We start from the raw sequence: 22,946 nt of genomic DNA, 5'->3' as shown, positions 1-22,946 counted from the left end.
CATGTGCAAATGAAAAACATGGCTGCTCCCGTCAGATTAGTTTGTTCTGAGGCATTTCCACCCCATGTAACCGCTTTGACCGTTCTTATCAATAGGCAGCAGTTCAGTCATTTCTTTCCAGGTTGCAAGGAATCGTCGTCCACGTTGTTGTATTCATACTGCAAGTCAAAACCGGCGATTCTGTTATGTGCGTGTTTATTATCAGAGGAAGAAACGCCGAAGTGTGAGTCACCTGTGCTGTTGCACGCCAGTCACAAACTAACGTTAAAAGTTTTTGCAAGTAAATTGTTCTTCAAACACTACGGACTTTTGAGGGAGTCAAAAGGTGTCGTCCGTCTCTTTCAGCCACTGGTGTTAAGTAAAGTTGTAGTTGGCGCGCGCAGTAAGCAAAGCTTGAAGTGGGCTACCTCTGACAAGTTCTCAAATGGCTTACACGTTCTTGCAACATGTCATGAGCAGGCACTTTTGGCCAGACAAGGAGATCCACTGTCGTTACCTTTTCACCCGCTAGTCTTTGACGATACCGCGCAGTGTAACCATCTGTCTGACTTGATTGTGTTGGAGTCCTGCCCTGTGACGCAGGGAGTCATCACCGCCGACACAAGTGTGGTGGTCACTGACTGTCGAGACATCGGTCCACATCAGACTTTGAATGAACAGCTGAACCACAACTCTACTCGTAACTTGATGCCTTTGATCGCTTCGGATTTCGCCCATTATGCCAATAGCCTGGGCAGTGGGGACTCTTTGTTGGATAACACAGCATTAGTTCGCACTGGATTCTCCGGTTTCGTGCAGGCACTGGAATGCAGAGTTGATATCAGAGTTGTTGATATCCACAATCTCTGCCAGCAAGGTGGAATTATTTTCCGGGAGGGGCAAGATGCTATGTTGGACATGGACAACACAATCTTTCTCAGCAAGCATTTGCTGCTTAAACTAGGGCTGTTTAATGGTGAATGGGTTGTGGTGTCTACGTTGTGTGCACACTCTGATAGGACTAAGACATCAGTGAGTTTATTGCCAACTCAAAGTCCTGAAAAACCAGAAAGCAAGAGGGCGTCCAAAGCCAGAGTAGACAGAGTAGACAGACACCTAGCCCCGATGGTGGTGGTAGACTTCCCCAAGTGTCCCAACACGGCTATCAGTGACAATGTTGGAGTCATCTCCTTGGTCCACTGGTTTAATCTGACCAATGGAGAGCCGCTTCCTCGGGGCAACAAGACAGTGAAGATCAAGGTGAGCGATCCAGCCATATTGTCCCGGGAGCCTCGTCAGGAATGAGGCCTGCTATTTGGAAATGTGTCCATTAAAATGAATACTGAAGATGTTTATTTTTCTTGTTGCATTGAATTTCCTTAGAGATGGAGTCCCTTGTCTACTCCGCCAGGACTTCAGCTGTCAGAGAGTTCTTCCCGGTCAGCCTCACCCCAGTTTGCCCAAGAGCTCCACATTGAGTTAGTGCGATCGCCAGGCTCCAGCCTACACAGGTTTTACGATGGCCTCCTCCACCACTATTTTAGTACACCCAGGTTGGTAGTGATGTGCTCCCCTTCAGTCCAACCCCGTCCCCAATCAAACTAACACTATGTACTAGATCCCATTGTTCATAATAGAATCATGTTTCTATGGCTATTTTTATGTGCATGTAATTTCTTTGTGCATATTATGTATTTGCTGTAAAGCACTTTGAGCTGCATTCTTTTGCATGAAAGGTGCTATATAAATAAAGTTTTATTATTATTATTTATTATTATTATTTATGGCTCTTGTGAAGGCTGGTGTGGCCGGGGAGAGTCTTAAGTGTCCCTACAGCTGGACATCCGGAGGTTATAGAGACCTCCTGTGAGGGCATAACAAGGTAATAAGCACCTTTCATTGGCAGGTAAATATGAAGTTTTTTTTATTTCTTTTTTTTTTACATTTCAGCCTCGTTTACAAATCTGACCTATCTGCAGGTGGCCAGTCTTGTGCTTTAAAGTGAAGAAAGTGTGTGGTACAGAAGACTCCGGACCCTATCTGGCAGATATAACACACTCCCGTCTGTACTTGGTGAGGAGAACCACCCTCCACAACACAAAGTTAGGGGTTTTCTAATGTAAACTGACCGGTAAAGGGTTATCAAGACTCTTGACTTGTGTTTGTTCATTATTATAAGTGTTTCTATCTGCACAGGAGGGCAGCACCAATAGTCAAGCACCATGGGCCGGTTCAAATGAAGTGCCATCGTTTTGGACAAATATGTCACCTGCTGGGCTGTCAAGCACTGTAGAGCAACTGGTGACCATCATTCATCCCTTTGTCAGTGAAAGGTTAGTTAGAGACTAAGGTAGCTAGAACTTCTATACGACTTCTGTGGGTTTATCTGCAATTCAATGGAAAGTCTACTTAAATGTAGATTTAAACTGAAAAATCATAAATATTTATTTTGTCTTCGTCTCAGACATTTTATTAGACCATTTTGGCATGCCTGTGTGATTTAAACCATTACACCTTTCACTGATTTCCTCTAACCCCCCAAAGCTCATCTATATTCCAAGGGAGGGGCACCATCTTACTCGCAGGACCGAGTGGGTGTGGCAAGGTCACCGTTGTCAGGGCAACATGCCGGAGGCTGCACCTGCATCTGCTCAAGGTGACTTAGCTTCATGCTACAGCTGAGACAAACAGCCTAAACAAGACATCTCGTCATCTGTCTTATCACAACCTTGCTTGTGTAGAAAAGAGAATTAAGAGGAAAGGAGGAATTGTATGCTACATTTACCGCTGGACAGTGTCAGATTGTGTCTTGTTAGATGTCTGTGATGTGTCATGTTTTCTACCTGTTTCCCAATGTTTGTAACATGGAACAAAGCAAACAAAATGTCTGATTCCCTGGTTCTTCCCTTGTCCTGGTCCAGTATGACTGCGTCACCCTCTGCGCTGACACGGCGTCTGCCTCGGAGGCCAAGATGAGGGCTGCGTTTCAGAAGGCGGAGCTCCAGAAGCCGTGCATCCTGTTGCTTAGGAACCTCCAGCTGCTAGGGCAACCACGGGATGGCACAGAAACTGATGCCAGAGTGCTGGCTGCTCTGTGCCACCTGATAGAAAAGGCCCCGTCCAGGTAAGCTTGTGATACAAATGCTTTGTCTGCCACCATTACAGCCCCATTTATAGAGACTGGGCTATAAAAACTTCCGTTATTAAAAATAACTGATGAAAAATGATAGTCAGTAACAGTAGTCACTAGTGGTAAAAAAGTGGTAAACCGTAAAATGGTCACTAGTAACATACAGAAACTAAAATGCAGAAATGGTAACGATGCATTCACACGTACGTGTTGAAGGCTTCAACGGAGATGCTTCCCATTCACTTTGAATGGGGTGACGTCATGCGTCGCCAAACTAAATTGTGGTTCTGTTGCTTGGCTTTGCTTGCTTTGCTTGCTGTAGAAAGTTTGGAAAAGTTCAACTTTTAAAGCAGAAACGCAGGCGGCAACCAGAGATGGCAGACCAAACTCCCTAGGTGGTCGTATTTGTACATAAATGTAATTAAATGTTTGGATTTTTTTGCTTTGATTGTGTCAAAGTTATATACATACATTATATATAAGAAATAGACACTGTACAATGTTAACCCCCCATTATTGTAACCAAAAAAATATGTCTGAGGTGATTTGTGAGGCATCTGAGACAACTATCTAAAGTTACACAGTGGTTAGCAATTCATAGCTGTGTGATGGTGGTTGTATAAACAGCTGTGTTATCGACACCCCCCCAAACATTGAGCCACCATCAAGCGCTAACACAAAGCGTACAGGGAATGCGCTGTAATTCTCTCTGAGGCTTATGTACATGACAACTCTTGGTTCAGGTCATGGTATTGTGTGCTCACATGTCACTAAGAGAACCCGTGTGCATTATTCACAGAAAGTAGTTCACTTTTTAAATTCTCATCAACATGAATCTGTTAAACAATCTGTATTTACTGTAAAGCTTGCCCTTCTAAACATTAGAGCTCCTCTAAACACATCATTTAGTGTGGACAGAAGAGGAGGGAGATAGTCAAACTATTTCAGTGTAAACATCATTTGGTGAGTTTTGTTAGTAATTATTTACAGGCCTCCAAAACACTCGGCTTTTTGAGGAGCTAAGCAAACTTGTGCGTAATCAGTATGGATTTTGATCTTGCATGTAGTGTTTAACCTCAGTCAGGCAATGGTAAAAAAGTCAGGAACAAGGGTTTATTTACACTGATGTGTCTCATGGCTTCACATAAAGATTCACCAGCTTCTCTCACCAAAACAGACAAACTGTTTAACCCCTGAAAAGAGAATATAGGACGACTGAAAGAAAATGGCAGAAATACAAACTCAGATCCACTCTCAGCCGTAGCCAGTTTCAAATCTAGACTCAAGTCAGCTGTTAGAATATGCTTTTTGTTAACTGATTTAAGGCACTCTACATTTTTCTTCTTTTATTTTTCAATGTTCTTTCAACTGTTTTATAATGTTCTTGACTTTATTTCATCTCTTTTTTTTTTCATGTTCTTTTATCTGCTCATTTGTAAGGCACTTTGATTGATCAATGTATATGAATTGTGCTTGATAAATGAACTTGCGGTGCCCTGCCTTGCCTTGACTCTTTAGACGTCTGCCTCTTGTCTTCCCTCCCCCACAGGGTCATAGTGGTCGCCTCCGTGAGCGACCCAAAGGAGCTGTCCTCGGGTGCGCTGGCAGCGTTCGTCCACCAGGTGGTGATTGAGCGCCCAGCAGAGGAGCAGAGAAGAGCAGTGCTGGGCCTGCTTAGTGAGGGGCTCCCCCTGGGGAAGAACGTCAACCTGAGCAGGCTGGCCCGGCAGACTGTGGTGAGACAGTCACTTTTATTAGAAGGCCTTCTACTACTCACTGATTTCCTCAAATGCTCTTATTACTTTTTTCTTTTGGAACTATTACAACAATTGCTAATTCTTCACTGTTCAGATGGTGTAGAATGCATAATATAGTCTTAGTTGTGCTGTATGCCACACCACTGTCATATGCCACCTATTGGATAGTGTGTATATGAATGTGTGCACGTGAGGTGTTCGTTGCTGACCATTGCACATGTAAAAGAAAACGTCATGTAAATGAAGTCAACTTATAGATAGTCTATCCTTCTAGGGATTTGTCCTGGGAGACCTTTGTGAGCTAATGACTCTGGCTGGGAAAGTAGCACACCAAAGGATTCTGAAAACAAGGTTTGAGTTCAATTTACTTTGACTACTACCCCTATTCAGTGTCTGTATGTAGGCTTTAGATATGTTTGAACTGAAGGTTCATCAGGGAGAAGATCTCCAAAGCTTTCAGCAAATAAAAAATGTGACAGGTCAGGTCAAGAGTAAGGCTGCAACAAATAATTGTCGTAGTCGCCAAATTAGTTGCTAATGAATTTAATAGTCTATTAGTTGGCGACCTCATTGTGTGTTTTAAAAAAAAAAAAATTCGTGCTGACTGGAAATGCTCAGACATTGTCATTTGCAAAGCTGACTTTGCCTAGCATTGAAGCACATCAGTTATGGTGGACATATGAGGAGGTGGCACGTTACCTCTCTGGAGGATGAAGAGTCGTCTCATTAAGTTAGTTAGTTAGCTAGCTAGCATAGCTAATGGTAACGTTTAAAGCCATGTTTTGTTTTCTATTTTGTTTTCTTTTTCACTATTTGCATTCTATTTATTATTCTTATATATTATTCTATATTCTTTTTTGTAATGCTCATGAAAGGGTCTCTTTGGAGACATCAGCTTTAGTTCAGCATCAGTATGGTGGTTGTGGGGGCAACCTGATGTGTACATAGACACAATGCCACATTAAAGGAAACATCTTAAAAATGATTTGACCCCTTGACCTGACCTGTCAAAATAAAATTTGACGAAAGCGTATGGTTATCGTATCTCTTTCATTTGATTTTCTGTACTTTCATAATGCTTGCAGAATTGTGTAGTATGGAGACTGGATTTTATTAAGTTTGAATAAAATGTATGTCATTGTTTGATATGATTGTATTTAATTGTTTGAGATGATTGTATGTAATTGTTTGAGATGATTTTATGTAATTGTTTGATATGATTGTATGTAATTGTTTGAGATGATTGTATGTAATTGTTTGAGATGATTGTATAGCATAACAGTGGTGATTCTGTCTGTACTGTAGCTTCCCTGGAGGAATGAGTTTGCAGCAGGAGGAGGACCTGTGTGCTTCAGGAGTGATAGTTCAGGCTGAAGACCTCAGTGTGGCCCTGGAGACCCTGCAGGAGATGCACTCGCAGGCCCTAGGGGCCCCAAAGGTGAGGGGTCAGGGGTCAGGCTGGGGATACATTTAAGGACCTTTGCATATCGGCTTCCCTTTATTTAGTGCACTGAAAAAGGATAAATCCAGTTTGGAGTTAATAGGCGTGCTGTATTTCCCACTCATCTCCCTGCTCTCCCTGGGAGACAGTGGTACAGGAGGTAGAGAAGTAATTTAGTAATCAGAAGGTTGCGTCCTTGAGCAAGACACTGAACCCCTAATTGCTCCTGATGTGCAGTGTGCCATCAGTGTAAATGTAAAATGTGTTTACATTGTAAGTCGCTTTGGATAAAAGCGTCTGCTAAATGACTAAATGTAAATGCTCTCAGATCCCATCTGTGAGATGGCAGGACATCGGGGGCCTCCAGCAGGTGAAGAAGGACATCATGGACACCATCCAGGTGCCTCTGGAGCACCCTGAGCTGGCAGCCCTCGGCCTGAGGCGGTCTGGAGTGCTCCTCTACGGTCCGCCTGGCACTGGCAAGACTCTACTGGCCAAGGCAGTGGCCACAGAATGCTCTTTGACTTTCCTGAGGTGAATGACCACGTTGAAAAATGATACAAAAGACTGTTGAGCGTGTCATAACAAAAGACCAGTCTAGGAAGAAGAGAGCATATACTGAGATCACATTGCCCTGTTCCAAGTTCCAAACTAGTTGGGGATCAAAACCAACTTGAATTAAGCTGTCATTATTTTAGCCTCTGAAGTGGGATTCAAAACATGACTGACAGTGTGGGCATATGCCCGTGACTGCACCCTTGCTGTTCTGGCTTGTGTGGCTCACTCTTCACATATCTCACATATCTTATGTCATACTGTATATACCATATTTATCTATATTTATATTACCATTTGCACATACTCTGCACTCTTCTACTTTGCACTTCTGGTTAGATGCTAACTGCATTTCGTTGCCTCAGTACCTGTACTCTGTGCAATGACAATAAAGTTGAATCTAATCTAATCTAATCACTCGCCTATTGAGCTGGTATTATGAGAGAAGCCAGATTCATGCTAGCTGGATAGCATGCTAATTTGAGGAGATATCTGGGCAAAATAGTACCTGAGGTTTTTAGACATTATGTCAAAAGAATTATTTCTTCACATTCTGTTGCTGTTTCTAGTTAATCTAAAGTTACAATTCTGACATACAGCACCTTTTTAAGTGAATATAAGTATATAAAATATGGCCCATCAGTAAAAATAACGCTGACAGACCATATGGAAGAATTAACTGAGCAACTTGGTCATGTGACCTACCCCACTGTTCCCTACTCATCATCAGTTGAATAAGTGTTTTTGTCTTCTATGCAGAAGTTGATCTGGCAAACTCAAACTCATATATTCTTGCTCTGAATTCTGATTTTGTGATTTTAGTGTCAAGGGGCCCGAGCTGCTGAATATGTATGTGGGCCAGAGTGAGGAGAACGTCAGAGAGGGTGAGTGGGTGGAGCGGCTTATCATTAGGGCTGAACGAATAATTGCATTTGCGATTTAATCGCGGTATGATAGAACGCGATTTTCTAACCGCAACGTTCGCGATTAAAAAACGTGGTCTAAAAAAAATAAAAATAATATATATATATTTTGTTAAGATGGTACATTTTGCACAGAGTGTTTAAAAAGTGCATGCCTAGTGCTAGTGTTTATACTTAAAATTACTTTTTTTAATGACTTAAATGCATAGTGGCAAAGCCACTGATTAGTTGTTCTTGTTTCTGTAATGAGCAGTTAAATAAAAATGTAAAATATGGGAAAGAATATTTTACAGTAAATGTATCTAATATTGTGTTGGTCATATTTAAATCATTCATTACGTTTTGTTGGGGGGAAAAAAGAGGATAAAAAAAAAAATCACATATTAAATCGCAATCGCAATATTTTGGTAAAACATCGCAATTAGATTATTTTCCCAAATCGTTCAGCCCTACTTATCATGCTAATATGATCTAATCTTTAGTACAGATGGATACAATCACAACTGTACAGTTTGCCACTAAACAACTTTTTCATTTTTAAATCAATTTTATGATATGTTGAACAACTGCTTTGATGATGAAACATCACGTGAATGTCTCTCTCTCCCTGTCTCTCTGTCTGTCTCTCTCTGTCTGTCTCTCTCTGTCTCTCTCTTCCTGTCTCTCTGTCTGTCTCTCTCTCTCTGTCTCTCTCTGCCTCTCCTCATCCATCTCCAGTGTTTGCTACGGCCCGTGCTGCATCCCCCTGCATCATCTTCTTTGATGAGTTGGACTCACTGGCTCCCAACAGAGGCAGGAGTGGAGACTCAGGAGGTGTGATGGACAGGTAACTAACTGGGTCTGTAACATGGGGTCACATCCTGACCTGTGCACAGGTAACTAACTGGGTCTGTAACATTGGGCCACATCCTGACCTGTGCACAGGTAACTGGGTCTCTAACATGGGGTCACATACTGACCTGTGCACAGGTAACTGGGTCTGTAACATGGGGTCACATACTGACCTGTGCACAGGTAACTGGGTCTGTAACATGGGGTCACATCCTGACCTGTGCACAGGTAACTGGGTCTGTAACATGGGGTCACATCCTGACCTGTGCACAGGTAACTGGGTCTCTAACATGGGGTCACATCCTGACCTGTGCACAGGTAACTGGGTCTCTAACGTGGGGTCACATCCTGACCTGTGGACATTTACCAGAACCAGAACAAGTTCTGAACATCTGATGGCTGCCTGTACACCTAAGGTACACCCAAATGTATTCTGTACGTAGTCTCTTGGGACGAGACATGACTTGGGCACTGAACGTGATGAGAGGTCACAGTCTGGAGACCACTCCTGTTAAATGTGGAGGAGAAGAGCTCATCGGAAGTGAACACCAAGGCTATGCTCACCCCCCTAACATCTGCATTTCTCTACCATTTGAAAGATTTGAAATCCTCCTTCCATTTAGAAAATGTCCAATTCCTTTAATTGTAATCGTTCTTACGATACAGAAGAAAGGGAAAAGCCGTGAGTTGAGCTTATGACTCTGCACCAGTGGTTACTGTGGTGTAGTGTGGGCTTTAGGGAGGTGACTGGATGTGTGGATCAGTGGTTAGTGTAGTGTAGTGTAGTGTAATGTAGTGTAATGTAATGTAGTGTAGTGTAGTGTACTGCAGTGTAGTGTAGTGCAGTGCAGTGCAGTGCAGTGCAGTGTAGTGTAGTGTAGTGTAGTGTAGTGTAGTGTGGGCTTTAGGGAGGTGACTGGATGTGTGGATCAGTGGTTAGTGTAGTGTAGTGTAATGTAATGTAGTGTAGTGTAGTGTACTGCAGTGTAGTGTAGTGTAGTGTAATGTACTGCAGTGTAGTGTAGTGTAGTGTACTGCAGTGTAGTGTAGTGTAGTGTAGTGTAGTGTAGTGTAGTGTAGTGTAGTGTGGGCTTTAGGGGTGGGACTGGATGTGTGGAAGAACTCAAGAATGGTGTCAACATTTTAGAATGAGCAGCATGTGCCAATCTTTCTGTTCTTTCTATTTGGAGATGAAGTTATTTGAGTCCATGGGCTTTTGGTCAGAGCTCACTGGCATGACACATTTGGTCCATGCCACTTGTGTGTGTATTTAAGAGGTGGTGTAAACCTGGCCTAAGGGTTTACAGTAGCGTGAGTTATTCTTATAAGTCTCAGCTATATTACCTTTTCAATTATTATTTTAATTATTCTTAATAGCCTCAGCTGTGTTTGTGAGCTCTTACCTTTTTAATTATTATTTGAATTATTCCTAATAGCCTCAGCTGTGTTTGTGAGCTCTTACCTTTTTAATTATTATTTTAATTATTCTTAAAAGTCTCAGCCGTATTCTAACCTAGCCTAAGGGTCTACAGTAGCGTGAATTATTCTTAGAAGTCTCAACTGTGTTCTTCAACTCTATTACCTTTATTTTGCCAGAGTTGTGTCTCAGCTGCTTGCAGAGCTTGATGGCCTCCATTCCACTGGCGATGTGTTTGTGATTGGAGCAACCAACCGCCCAGACCTGCTCGACCAATCCCTCCTCAGACCTGGAAGGTTGGCACTTCATGAAGATCATCAAAAAGCACTATATTAAAATACTTCACATTTATTATTATCATTATCCTGGCACTTTTGTGTCTGCTGTGTTCGGCATGAACTGTTAAACATACAGAATTCACTCAAATAACTTCTTTGTATTTATAGATTATATAATGCGTATATGTTTTTTACACGTTAAACTTCTAATGTATTATATTTAGGAGGCTGTCACTTTAAAGTCTCAGTTGCTTTAAGTACTGTTATTTCCTTAAGGAAACTCATATTTGATGTTGATTGTCCAGTCTGGTAATAGCTGATCTCATTATCTCATGTCAGCTCTCATCGTGTGTTATTTTTCCTTGACATATTCTTTAGGTTTGATAAACTGGTCTATGTTGGGATCAATGACGACAAGGATTCCCAGCTGCAAGTTCTGAAGGCCATCACAAGGAAGTATGTGTGTGTGAGCTGGTGTTTCCCCCATCTGTGACGCTGTGTGTATCTGCCTAACGCAGCGTTGCCTTCTCCATGAAGTATGTGTGTGAGCTGGTGTTTCCCCCATCTGTGACGCTGTGTGTATCTGCCTAACGCAGCGTTGCCTGTGTGTTCACGTTCAGACTGCTAACACAGCGTTGCCTGTGTGTTCAGGTTCAGACTGCTAACGCAGCGTTGCCTGTGTGTTCAGGTTCAGACTGCTAACACAGCGTTGCCTGTGTGTTCAGGTTCAGACTGCTAACACAGCGTTGCCTGTGTGTTCAGGTTCAGACTGCTAACACAGCGTTGCCTGTGTGTTCAGGTTCAGACTGCTAACGCAGCGTTGCCTGTGTGTTCAGGTTCAGACTGCTAACACAGCGTTGCCTTCTCCGTGTGTGTTCAGGTTCAGGCTGGACCCTGGAGTGAGTCTGGCAGAAGTGGTAGGGCTTTGCCCCCCACGGATGACCGGTGCAGATCTCTATGCCCTCTGCTCTGACGCTATGATGGCGGCGGTGAAGAGGAAGATTCAGCGGATCAGTGAAGGTGGGTCTCTTATTTAAATTTAATTTAATTTAATTTAAATCTCTACTGGTGATATTAAGGGGTTAGATTAAATATATCTCTATAATTATAATTATAATTTTATTTTTTTTGCACTATATCTGAGTTATGTTTCTTTGATGTCTATTTTTATGTGCATGTAATTTCTTTGTGCATATTATGTATTTGCTGTAAAGCACTTTGAGCTGCATTCTTTTGCATGAAAGGTGCTATATAAATAAAGTTTTATTATTATTATTATTTGGTTTTACTAAAGCAAGAAATGTGGCAACCGGTGTTAGAGCACTGTTGATGCGCTGGGGCAAGTGCTATTATGCTCAGGTGCTCCTGAGAGATTAAATGAATCAGTTCATCTTCAATGTCATGGATACAAAATATAATGTTTTTTACGGTATGCTTTAAGAAAGACTTCCTTTTTCAGGTGAAATAACAGTAAAACAAGGGTTCTGGATTAAAAAGAAATAACACTGATTTAGAATGTTAGGTTTAGAGTTGCAGAATTGATAATATTTTATTGTTTTTCTGTTAGTTTCACAAAAGAGTTGGTGCTAAAATTCTACTAACCTGTCATATGTTAAATTTCAGTTTCAACTCTAGCACTGCTAAAAGAGCCCAAAACCCGTAGTACAAGGGAGCAGTTTTGACCACAGCACTCCTCTTTTTAGATCCCCCTCTTAACAATCGCCACTTTCTGCATGCACACGCACAACATGTAGTCCATGTCCTGGAGAAGAGAATGGAGAGGAGGATGGAATACCGTCTTCTCTGATCTAGTTTCCTTTTCCTCTTGTTCTTTCCTCATCATTCCATCTCACCCCCCCCCCCCCCTCTGTGTCTGTCCCTCGTTCCCTGACCCCCTCAAGGCCTGGAGGCAGAGGATGAAGAACTGTTGCTCTCCGCGGAGGATTTCCAGCAGGCTCTGTGCCACGTCCAGCCGTCCGTGTCCGAACAGGAGCTACTCAAGTACACACTTCTCCAGCAGAAGCTCACTGCAAAGTAACACCAGTAGCACCAGTTCCACTCAGGCTCACACACCCTCTGACTTCCACACGCCACGTCACGTCACACCAGCCCCAGATAATGATCCACAACACACACCAATGGAACACATATTTGCAGTTCCATAACAGTGCACATTCAAATGTAAAAGGCTGTCATAGCCTAACTCCTGGTACTGCATAGAAATCCCCCTTACCAAACCATGTGTAAAGATACTCATCTCGGGTGCAAATCACACTTAAGTCAATAGAAATCCCCCTTACCAAACCAAACTCATCTTGGGTGCAAATCTTTGTTTTTAGCCTTTTTTCCCTATATACTGTATTTGGTGACACTTTATATTAAGCACATTCTTTGAGCGCCGATTTGACTTTGGCAGGTTACAAAGAAGTGAATCTGCTTCTTAAGTGTACTTGTGGACACTCAAATTAAAGGCACTGCAGCTGCTTTGTGCAGTTTCTTTGAGGTGTAGCACCAGGCTGTGTGCACCGGATGGGACGTTCCCCTTATGTCTTTGTGCTCTACTGCAGCTATCTTGTGATTGGATCACAAAGGACAAAAGGACAAGTTAATATAAAGTGTTACCAAGTTTATTTAATGTAATGTTGTAAATAATGTCTATAAATGTAAATGCAGAGAACCACTACTGAAAATGTAAATGACTGCACCTGCCATCACATGGTATCTTAAAATAAAAGATAAAGACACAGTGAACACAAAAACAATTTTTTTTTTATGGTATAAAATTTCTCATGTGTAAACTTTCAACCCGTGCAAGCTTCTTCAATTCTTGGTGCTCAATAGCACAAAACTTAGAGCACTTGTCCATGCTGGGCATTATAGCATAAACTTAACTTCTTATTTTTGTCTAATTTACCTGAAATAAAATTAATGATGTCAAATGAATCTTTATTTAGTGTCACCTACACATTAATCCTCAGATATAATTATTGGGTTAATGGCACAACTTTTGTTCTCTTAAATTTTTCAATTCAGATCCAATTCTGTTTCTAAAGTCAAAATTCTGTTTTCTATCATACTCCAATCTGCACACTACTAAGAGTCAAGCATAGTTCTGCTTTGATCTTTAATGCTTTAATAATAATCTGCAATCTCTCAGCTTTGTGTCTACTTTGCCGGATTCATTTCTTGTAATTGTTTTGGTTGACCCCTTAAATTGTATTGTAATTCTATTTCAATTCTATTTGGTTTACTTGCTACTAGCCCGATGGATGAGTGCTGTTTTTTTTTTTTTCAGCTGTTTTGATATTTTTTCCTCCATGCACTCAAACACAGTCACTTGGAACAAATCAGAAAAAAAGAGAAATGCTCTGGCCAGAAAAGTATGGACCAGAGGTCACAGGCATAGAAGTCATTTGGATAAACAATTTCAAGTGTTCAAGTGTGACTTGAAATGTAAATAATGTACAGACACACTCACGGAAGGATAATGAACCATAACAGATGTGTATTTTAAAGAGAGGAGATGTACAAATGGCCTTTGGAAAAGATTGGAGTTTGGGCGAGTACATCTCCATTAATCAGGAGGTTTGGATTTCTGTGGTCGATCCCTTGTTTTAACATGTTTCACAGCCCTCCTCTGTTGACTTTTGTTTTTAGTCCGTTGAGTCTGCAGAGTTTGAAATCTTAGTTCTTCCGTGTTGTCTTCCATGTTAAATCCAGGTAGGGTCAGTCTTCGGGCCAAGATCTCAAGTGAAATGTGGCATTCGATTGCAGGTTCTGCAAGACAAATTATTGATGGCAAATTGGATTTTTTTTTTTATATAATTTTTTGTTATACAAGAACTGATCAACCCAACTGATCACCGGTCAGACCACCCATTTTTTTTTCTACTTGTGTACAACAATATATATTACTATGCCATGTTTTCCCAAGATTCAGGCCCCACCCCCTTCTAAGTTCTAACCTTAGTAACTCCCAAATACTTTTGCTTTTTCTTCTCAGTTTTGTATTTTGTATACAATTTTGTGTAATATTTTTAGAATAGAATAGTGTCACAGCACCACTAATCGGGTGTAATAGTTTGGGAGTCTTACATTGCAACAGGTAGCCATATTTACCGCTTACGTGGCCTTTGCTACTTTGGTGCGCTTCATCCTTTTCCTCCTCATGAGCGTCACCTGAGGCCTCTTCAAGCCCGCGATGAGCAGCAGCAGTCTGGGCCGGGACTTGGTGAGCCAGCTTCTCAGTAGCGTGCCCTTAGGAAACCTTCACAGGGCAGAGGGGAGCATGGATGAGATGCTACTCGTTCTTTTAGGATTACTCACATTACGGTTAGAATGGCACGAGGTGGCGTCTTGGATAAGCAACTTAAACATGGTGGTTGTTTATAGTTAACAAACATAATCGAATCTCTCAAGCATGATATTTTCTAGTCAAGGAAATGTTTCTAATCTAATAAAAACTAAAGATATCTTAAGGAAATATTTTAGGTGTAACAAAAACTGGTTTGGTTTTTTTCAGAAGTATATGCTTTATCTAGCTGAGAAGACGTTCAGTTCATGGGTGAGAAACATGAACCCAAAAAAGGCTGCCACACTATTATGTGCCGAGAAAAAAACATCTTCAATGTGCAAGAGGCCAGAGAAGGTCAAAGTACCACATCTCTCCTGTCATTCCTTACCCACACATGTTTCCCAAAAAAGATGGCATCTCTGTACAGTTGATTATTACTCTTAATTGGAATCTTAATTGGTGACTGACGGACCACAGTCTCTTTCATCTCAATTTCTAGTCCTTTTCTGTCCTTCTATCCTGTCCTTTTAATCTTTATTTATTTTTGCTCACTGTAACCATTTACAATTACAGACTACTTAATGTTGAATTAGATACGGCTTTACTCAAGAGCTACAATATATTCTTCCTGTGCAATTTGAAATCCTTTTCACACCATTGGTTATTATGTAACCTTCATGAAAACAGGCAGTGACGTCTCGCTTGCTGTCACATGCTGGGCTTGTCATTCATATGTGAACCTCTTGACGTGCTCCAAACCCTCTAACCTAATCCCATTGGTCCAGCTCAAATAATGACCTGTGTCTGTCAGGTCTGTGAGCAGATGAGCCTGGAATGTGCTGTCCTTTACTCCATAGACATGAAGCCTTTCTCACTAACAAGCTGGTCATGAGGCAAGATGAAGATCCACAACAATAGTTGGTTATCCTGCTTACAGCCAGAGGGACAATTGTATTCTTTATCAATTCCTTTTTCACTTTTTGGTGAATGAGAAAAGAATCAATTTGATTGTCACCAGATTCGACTTCCTGTTCACTCACACAGCCTGGTCAATGGCTAACCCAATTATCAACCTTTTTCTTTTTCGCAATTTTCTGGTCGAATATCAGCCCTGAAAATGACTCAAATTAAAATGACTAATTTTAGTTTTCTCCAAATGACTATTTTTTGTCTTCTCCAAATGACTCATTGCTCTTTGTATGATGGTGACAACAATCTCCACAGACTTGCTCACCAATGAACTCTCCAAACCGATCACCCAGATCACCTCACACCAACATACCCGACTAACACTCACAGGTCCCTTCTCTGGTGAAAAATGAAATCCCCACCCATCCAACAAAAACAGAAATCAGAACTGTACCTCAACCAGTAACACTCCTCACCGAAGCACCATAGCAACAGATTTAGCCTCTGGAAAAGCGTCACCTTCAGTCATAGAGTTCACATTCTAGGCCTATTAGTTCGCCGGCAGATGGGCTATCCGTCTGCGGCCCTGGACCCGCCACTGCCGTTTTTATAGATGTCCGCGCGCGGTCTCATATCCCCACTGAGTTGTGACTGCTGAGCACCATGGAAAATATAACACCTCTCAATTGTTCGACTTCTGCTGGCCGAGCACTGCTCTACCGGCCGGAGAGAGATCTAGCAATGTTTAGATGTGCTAGGACCTAGCTGAGGCCATTGTTGTTGTCCCTGCAGGGGCTTGATGTTAAATGTACCGAAAGCAACATTGTTTGTTTTGCTGCCCGTTTTTTTTTCTGTTTTTCTTTTTTTTCTTCTCTCGCTCTATGCTACCTTTCATGAGTGTCAGGGGAGGGCATCATGAGGTCAGATCAGAGTTAGCCCAATGTTTTCTTGATTGTTGGATTTGATGGAAAATTGAATCCAAGAAATTAGCTAGTCACTCAGGCACTATTTTTTTCTGTCTTATTATTATAGATACTAATAATTCCTAGCCTTTATTCTGACCTCAGTCTTCATCACAGATCAATATGTAATTAAGAACAATTCAGTCTTTATCACGGATCAATATGTAATTAAGAACAATTCAGTCTTTAATGGGACTCTCCACCTCAACCCATTTTATTATCATAAAATCATCCAGTGATGATGACGCCACAATATTTCAATCCATTTCAATCTTCAGTTGCTTATGTCCAAAGGGGCCTCCTTTGGCTCCCATTAAGCAGGAATCAAATACTCTAAACACAACATCAGTGCATTTCTGCTCTTTCTATTAACTCCACAAAGTCAGGAATTCCATCAGCTGCATCAGCCAGCCTGGATTTGATGGATGGTTTACTGACAGGTTGATTTGATTGATGGTTTACTGACAGGTTGCTGCAGTCCCTTTAGTATTCCCCTCCATGACTGGCAAAAGAAGGGTAGTCATGTGGCCTACTACTCAAAGACCTCCATTCCAACACCAGTCAGACCAGCAGACACATAGCAACAATATAGCACCATATCACTAGCAATACATTAGTATATTATCATATATCATTATCATACTGTTGACTACAGATGGCTAGTATTACATTCAAAATGCAAAAAGCCTGGTGGCTTCACTGAAATGAATAGTACCAATACCTCCACCCCATTCCCTCTGGTCTTGAGTGTACAGTTAGCAAAACACAAGCGCATCCCCTGGCATGTAGCCACAACTCAAAAGTCCTCAACATTACTGTCACACTCACTCTGTAAAAAGCACACTGAATGTTAGTTTGAATAGCACACGAAACCACCCGGCACAGATAATAACACTCAAACACTCAAAACATCAACTGACTCCAAAAAAATTATCTGTTTTCATGCCGAGTCATTGAAGCACTCATCCTGAAAGAAGAAGAGAGAGTAGCCCTTACCAATTGACCCCGCACATTTGTCAGGTTATGCCCCCCGCTTTTCCGCAAAGGTACATATATGATCCCTAACAGAGTTTTTTACGCCCCACACTAGAAAGTTCAACCAGGATGCAAAAACAAATCTGTTAAATAATAGGAGGCCGTGAACTCCCTGGGCGGGAGTGTGGGGGATGGGGGAGGGGGCGCGCAGGGAGGGGAGGGGGGGGCTTTTTAAAAGGAGGGTCCACTCAGCACTTCTCACTGACCAGGGCAACGGATGATCCTGTCCGACTGGCCAATCCCAGGGGCTGCTTATTTGGTTTCTATGACATCCGGCACATCACATATATAAAAGGTCCCTGGACTTGGACAATACAAGTAGAGGTCAGTCAAGTTATTCTGGCTCAGTTATAGGAAAACATGATCCCCCTACCAAACCCACACAAATAGCTCTCTGAGTCTCACTCTCTCCCTGTGCAGCCTTTAGTCACTCAAATGATTCCCCTCATTTTCAAACACAGATTACTTCATATTTCAGATGAAGAGTCAGCCAGGCTTACTCTGCAGTGCCGAGATTTATTTGCAGTCTCTGTATTTGCACTATCTTATATCCAGCTTGTATGTTGTCCTCTTGCATTGTGAAAGTGGAGAGATTTCACCAAACCCACCATGTTTCGTATAGCTAGTGAGGAGACTGCAGAGTGCACTTCCTTCTGATGGGGGAGCCAGAGTCCTCTGAAATCAATGACATGTGACTAAGCAGTAGGATTAAAGGAGGGGAAATACATGTATAATGAGCAGGGGAGGACAGAAACCACCAAAGACTTTTGCCTGCATAGGCACTGTAGTGATGATCTTGAAGAGGATGAGAGAGGATGAGGGGTGGAAATGGAAGAGTGAGGGAGAATAGGAGGTGTGTGTGAGTGTGTGAGTGTGTGTGTGTGTGTGTGGGGGGGGGGGGGGGATTAGAAACCGGGGGAGAGAGCCGAGAGTGCCAAGGGGAGGTGCAGTTTGGTTTGCAAGGGGAATCCCTGATGATAAGCATCCTTCTCTACAGGAGAGGAAAACACAAGTCTGTTGGTTTAGCAGACGTCTACCAAGACACCAAGACTATCACCACACAACACTGATGCTTAATGTCCAAGACACCAAGACTATCACCACACAACACTGATGCTTAATGTCCAAGACACCAAGACTATCACCAGACAACACTGATGCTTAATGTCCAAGACACCAAGACTATCACCACACAACACTGATGCTTAATGTCCAAGACACCAAGACTATCACCAGACAAGACTGGTGCTGCATGTCTTAATCCGTGGATCACTGAGATGAGGATCAGTGCATGGCTGGAGGCCATAATGTGTGTTCACACAGATGGTCAAGGTTTCGTCATTTTAGATGTTTCATTTTTTTTATAAATAAAACACGCACATTTTGAGAAATTATCCTAGATCAAACGTAAGACAATTTCTATGTAACTTTGATAAATGAAGCCCCAGGTGTAAATGCAGTTCTCAGGTTTGAGACACTCGTTTTGGAAGACGTTGCATACCGTATGTCCTCAAATCTGATAGAAATAGGCTTGAACCGTGTGTGCACTGATTTATAATCTAAACCTAGCCTAAAGATGCTGATGACTGCTTTAGTGTGTTATGGTTCCATAGCCACAAACTTTTCTCTTCAAAGTCAACGGCACTGAGTCTCACTGTTGAAAAGCCTGGACATTTGATTGGATGTAGTAGATTTATCCAATAATACACTGGTGTACAAGACAACCCCCTGCTATAAATCGAGGTTTGCACAAGAATACAAGAACTGCACAGAACTCAGAATGGTCAGATGCTAAGCCAACCTAATCAGAACAACACCGAGCTATAACATGGGGATGCTAACGAGCTATAACATGGGGATGCTAATGAGCTATAATATGGGGATGCTAACAAGCTATAACATGGGGATGCTAACGAGCTATAACATGGAGAGGCTAACGAGCTATAACATGGAGATGCTAACGAGCTATAACATGGGGATGCTAACGAGCTATAACATGGAGAGGCTAACGAGCTATAACATGGAGATGCTAACGAGCTATAACATGGGGATGCTAACGAGCTATAACATGGAGAGGCTAACGAGCTATAACATGGGGATGCTAACGAGCTATAATATGGGGATGCTGACGAGCTATAACATAGGGATGCTAACGTAAAAAGAACTGCTGACCAGACTAAAAGTTGGATTCCTCCATGCAAAGAGTTTAGCGTGTAGACATCTCTAAGCAATAACAGGACTTTCAAAAACTATCAACTTTGTTAGCGTTACTTCGATCTCTATCGACCAGGCTAAGCATACAGTCAAAAAGTAGCAAGCCGATATTATTGCACAACAGAAGACATTAGGCCTATTCGACTGGGCCTCCGTAGTGCTGCACCTTTAGGCCACACCCACCTGTGCAGTGAACCAAAATGGCTCCATCAACCCAACCAGTCGAATAGAAAAAAAGGGCTTGGGAGATTTGTGACGTGTCTGAGCCAGCTATCTAATGTTAGCATGCTACTACCCACAAGGTAAACAGCGATAAAAGTTGTTTGTTTGACTTTTTTTTTTGCTTAGATTTTTTTTAAAGTTACAGAGACACTGTGCTACGTAAAACCCCTGTTATTGTAACTGAAAAATACGTCTGAGGGGATTTGTGACGTGTCTGAGCCAGCTATCTAATGTTAGCATGCTACTACCCACAAGGTAAACAGCATGGGTTGGACCAATCACAGCCCTGGGGCCTCCGTGGGCTCTCCGTCATTTCGACGGATAGTTTTAAGAGGTGCACGTCAGGCCACGGAGAGGTGCTCGGAGAGGTTTTGCAACAACGCAGAGGGCTCTGCGTGTCTGCGTAAACAGACGACCATGAATTGGGCTTCAGACTGGACCAACTGCAGAGAGAGGGAGGGAGGGGGGAGGATGGGTTTGACCCTTAAGTAGATTTGTTCGCGCTGGCCGTTTTGATTTATCACATGACTGTCGTGCACTTAGCTATATGCTAGTTTTCCTCCAGAAAGTGATACGCCAGGTGTTGTACAGAAAGTGATACACCAGGTGTTGTACAGAAAGCGGTTTAGCCCCACTCGGATAAAAGTCTTGCAGCAGTTTGGCCCAGTGTAGAACAAAAGCGACCAGTCGCAATTGCAAGCCTGTTTACCTGTGCCATGATAACTGACCTGTGAATAGGAAGCTGATATTAGTAGTCAACTATTGCAAGCTCATAGACTATTTGGTGGTGTAAGACGTAGGCCTACTGTGACAGCATTTACAAGTCCACACAAGTTATTAGTTACCAATCTACTAATCTGTATTCCAAAGCCTGTGTGTTATCAAAATGAATTTGAAGCTGTTTTAAGGTAAAATTGCGACATAGTGCCATTACATCTTTCAATAGGCTATAAGGGTATTATCATAAAAACAGTTGGAGTCGCAGAAACAGGCATATAAAAATATTTGGTGTGCTAGTATGTTTGTCAGAACTGTGTAGCCTGCTAACATCAGTGTGTCAGATATTATAACAAAATGAGAATGCACAAGTCCAAATCACACATGCAAAGACAGAGGAAGTACTGAAGTTTAGTACTTAAGTAAAAGTACAAGTACCCAGGAAAATAAAAGTAAAAGTAAAAGTACTACATCAACAATCCTACTTAAGTAAAAGTAAAAAGTACTTACTTTTAAATTTACTTTAAGTATTAAAAGTAAAAGTACTCACGCAATGGGTTGTCTCTCAATGTCTAGGCTGTGCCATTTTGATAAAGAAATAGCTACTGGTAATAAATGCCTCTACAGATGTCACTACTAGTAATAATTATAAGCAACAACATTTGTTAATTGGAAAGGTTGGTGTACTTATTGTGCCTACCATCTGTAATGCTGTTCACACTATATCTTATTGTTGTCATCCATATTCATCGTACTTATATCTTATCATGTCTCCTACCTCATTTATAACTTATAACCTCTACTGCCACCTTCACCTGTACTTCATCTGCACTTTACACATATCTATATCACATCTGCACTAATCACCTTTATTGCTGCTCATGTTCTTACTGCTCATACCACTTATATCTTATGTCATACTGTATATACCATATTTATCTATATTTATATAACCATTTGCACATACTCTGCACTCTTCTACTTTGCACTTCTGGTTAGATGCTAACTGCATTTCGTTGCCTCAGTACCTGTACTCTGTGCAATGACAATAAAGTTGAATCTAATCTAATAAAGTTGAATCTAATCTAATCTAATTATTTGCAAAGTTAATACCATTAAGCCAAACCAATAAAGACACCATGTGATATATTTAAATATTGTATTTAATTGTAAACGTGTAAAAAAGGGAAACATGGAACATGAAAAACAAATGTAATTGTAAAACTGGACAGAACAAGGCACGCTAGCTTGACATAGCTAACCCACCAGCTTTATCTTACCAATACGTCAAATATATAAGGAAGATACAATCATGTTTTTTGATGCTATTGCTGTATGTCAACATGCATTTCGCTAGATAACATTATAATATCATGTCAGTAAACGAATTAAATACATATATCAATATTCAAAAGTCAGGGACATTAAGTTAGCATAGCAATCACTCTGCTTACCTCGATATGCTACTTTAAATTTTAGGGCGAATTATTGAAGGCTAGCAACTCCTTTTTTTGAGGGAGACAGGAAACGCATTGAAACTTCCAGGAGTCATTTTTGGGGCCTTTGAACTCGAACATATCTTTTAAATAGGGCCAAGGGTGGCTCATATCAGAGGGCTCAGTTCAGGCCGACTCTGGATCCATGTTGAAGAGGCAGTAGTCAGGCTGCCTGTCTGATGAATGTTCAGCTACTGCTGCTGCCAGACGCGCACTCTGATATCATTGGAGTTGATAGAGCCACCTGATTGGTTTCAACTTCTAAAACAGCAACGCAATCCATAGTTTTTTGTAGGCAACATTTTGGCGAAACTGTGTTCATAAAATGTAACGAGTAACAACACATATTGTAGAAATGTAGCAGAGTAAAAGTATAGATAATAGCTACAAAATGTAATGGAGTAAAAGTAAAAAGTATGCACTATTATTACAGATACCCAGTCGGGTCTCCAGGCTGCCACAAACCTTTCCTTCATGCTGGAAGACATGGCCAAAGCATATGGTTCCAACAAAGCCATGAGCATGGCTTTCCAGTTTGCACAGACAGGTTTAAGTGACCTCAGTCGTGCCCTAAAAGAACGGTCGCAAGAGGTTCAAGCTCTCCAGAATGAGGTGGACAGGCTGCAGTCTCAGGACAGACTGGCTGAAGTGGATCGAATGCTTAAGAAGCTCAACCTGGCAAATGCACAGATAACCCAACTGACACATGAAAACAACACTCTTAAAGGAAACAATGCGCAGCTCCTCAAACAGATTGAGGGACTTCAGGGCCAAGCCTTTGATGAA

At 41.7% G+C, this 22,946-nt stretch overlaps 1 protein-coding gene and 1 long non-coding RNA gene across 3 annotated transcripts; one reads left to right on the top strand and one right to left on the bottom strand.

The window, feature by feature from the left end:
- pex6 (peroxisomal biogenesis factor 6) lies at window positions 1–13,070 on the top strand. The gene is made up of 17 exons (XM_031563897.2): window positions 1–1,239; window positions 1,363–1,532; window positions 1,778–1,861; window positions 1,959–2,052; window positions 2,176–2,312; window positions 2,524–2,635; window positions 2,901–3,103; window positions 4,659–4,845; window positions 5,141–5,217; window positions 6,172–6,304; window positions 6,636–6,841; window positions 7,685–7,746; window positions 8,503–8,611; window positions 10,213–10,329; window positions 10,690–10,767; window positions 11,192–11,331; window positions 12,213–13,070. Exons 1-17 carry the CDS (start codon window positions 10–12, stop codon window positions 12,347–12,349), a joined length of 3,276 nt encoding a protein of 1,091 aa, XP_031419757.1. The 5' UTR covers window positions 1–9; the 3' UTR covers window positions 12,350–13,070.
- Window positions 13,061–18,091, bottom strand: LOC116219861. Of its 2 annotated transcripts, none has more exons than XR_004163329.2 (3): window positions 17,473–18,091; window positions 14,407–14,578; window positions 13,061–14,088 (listed from the first exon to the last, which is right to left on the bottom strand). It is a non-coding gene; the product is annotated as an uncharacterized LOC116219861 (long non-coding RNA). The 2 variants fall into 2 exon arrangements; XR_004163330.2 differs by lacking the exon at window positions 17,473–18,091 and adding an exon at window positions 15,969–16,435.
- Between the last annotated feature and the right edge of the window lie 4,855 nt (window positions 18,092–22,946).

Source organism: Clupea harengus, chromosome 26 (genome assembly GCF_900700415.2).
Source record: "Clupea harengus chromosome 26, Ch_v2.0.2, whole genome shotgun sequence".
In the NCBI taxonomy this organism is placed as follows: domain Eukaryota; kingdom Metazoa; phylum Chordata; class Actinopteri; order Clupeiformes; family Clupeidae; genus Clupea; species Clupea harengus.
Note: the sequence above shows the minus strand (reverse complement) of the source record. Positions and strands in the feature narration are given on the sequence as shown.

What these genes read in the sequence shown, in the direction of transcription:
- pex6 (XM_031563897.2), top strand. Translation starts at nt 10, where the DNA reads ATGAAAAACATGGCTGCTCCCGTCAGATTAGTTTGTTCTGAGGCATTT. An exon ending in TCCTGTGAGGGCATAACAAG is followed by an intron (nt 1,862 to 1,958) that starts GTAATAAGCACC and finishes ACCTATCTGCAG; the next exon opens with GTGGCCAGTCTTGTGCTTTA. An exon ending in GGCTGGCCCGGCAGACTGTG is followed by an intron (nt 4,846 to 5,140) that starts GTGAGACAGTCA and finishes CTATCCTTCTAG; the next exon opens with GGATTTGTCCTGGGAGACCT.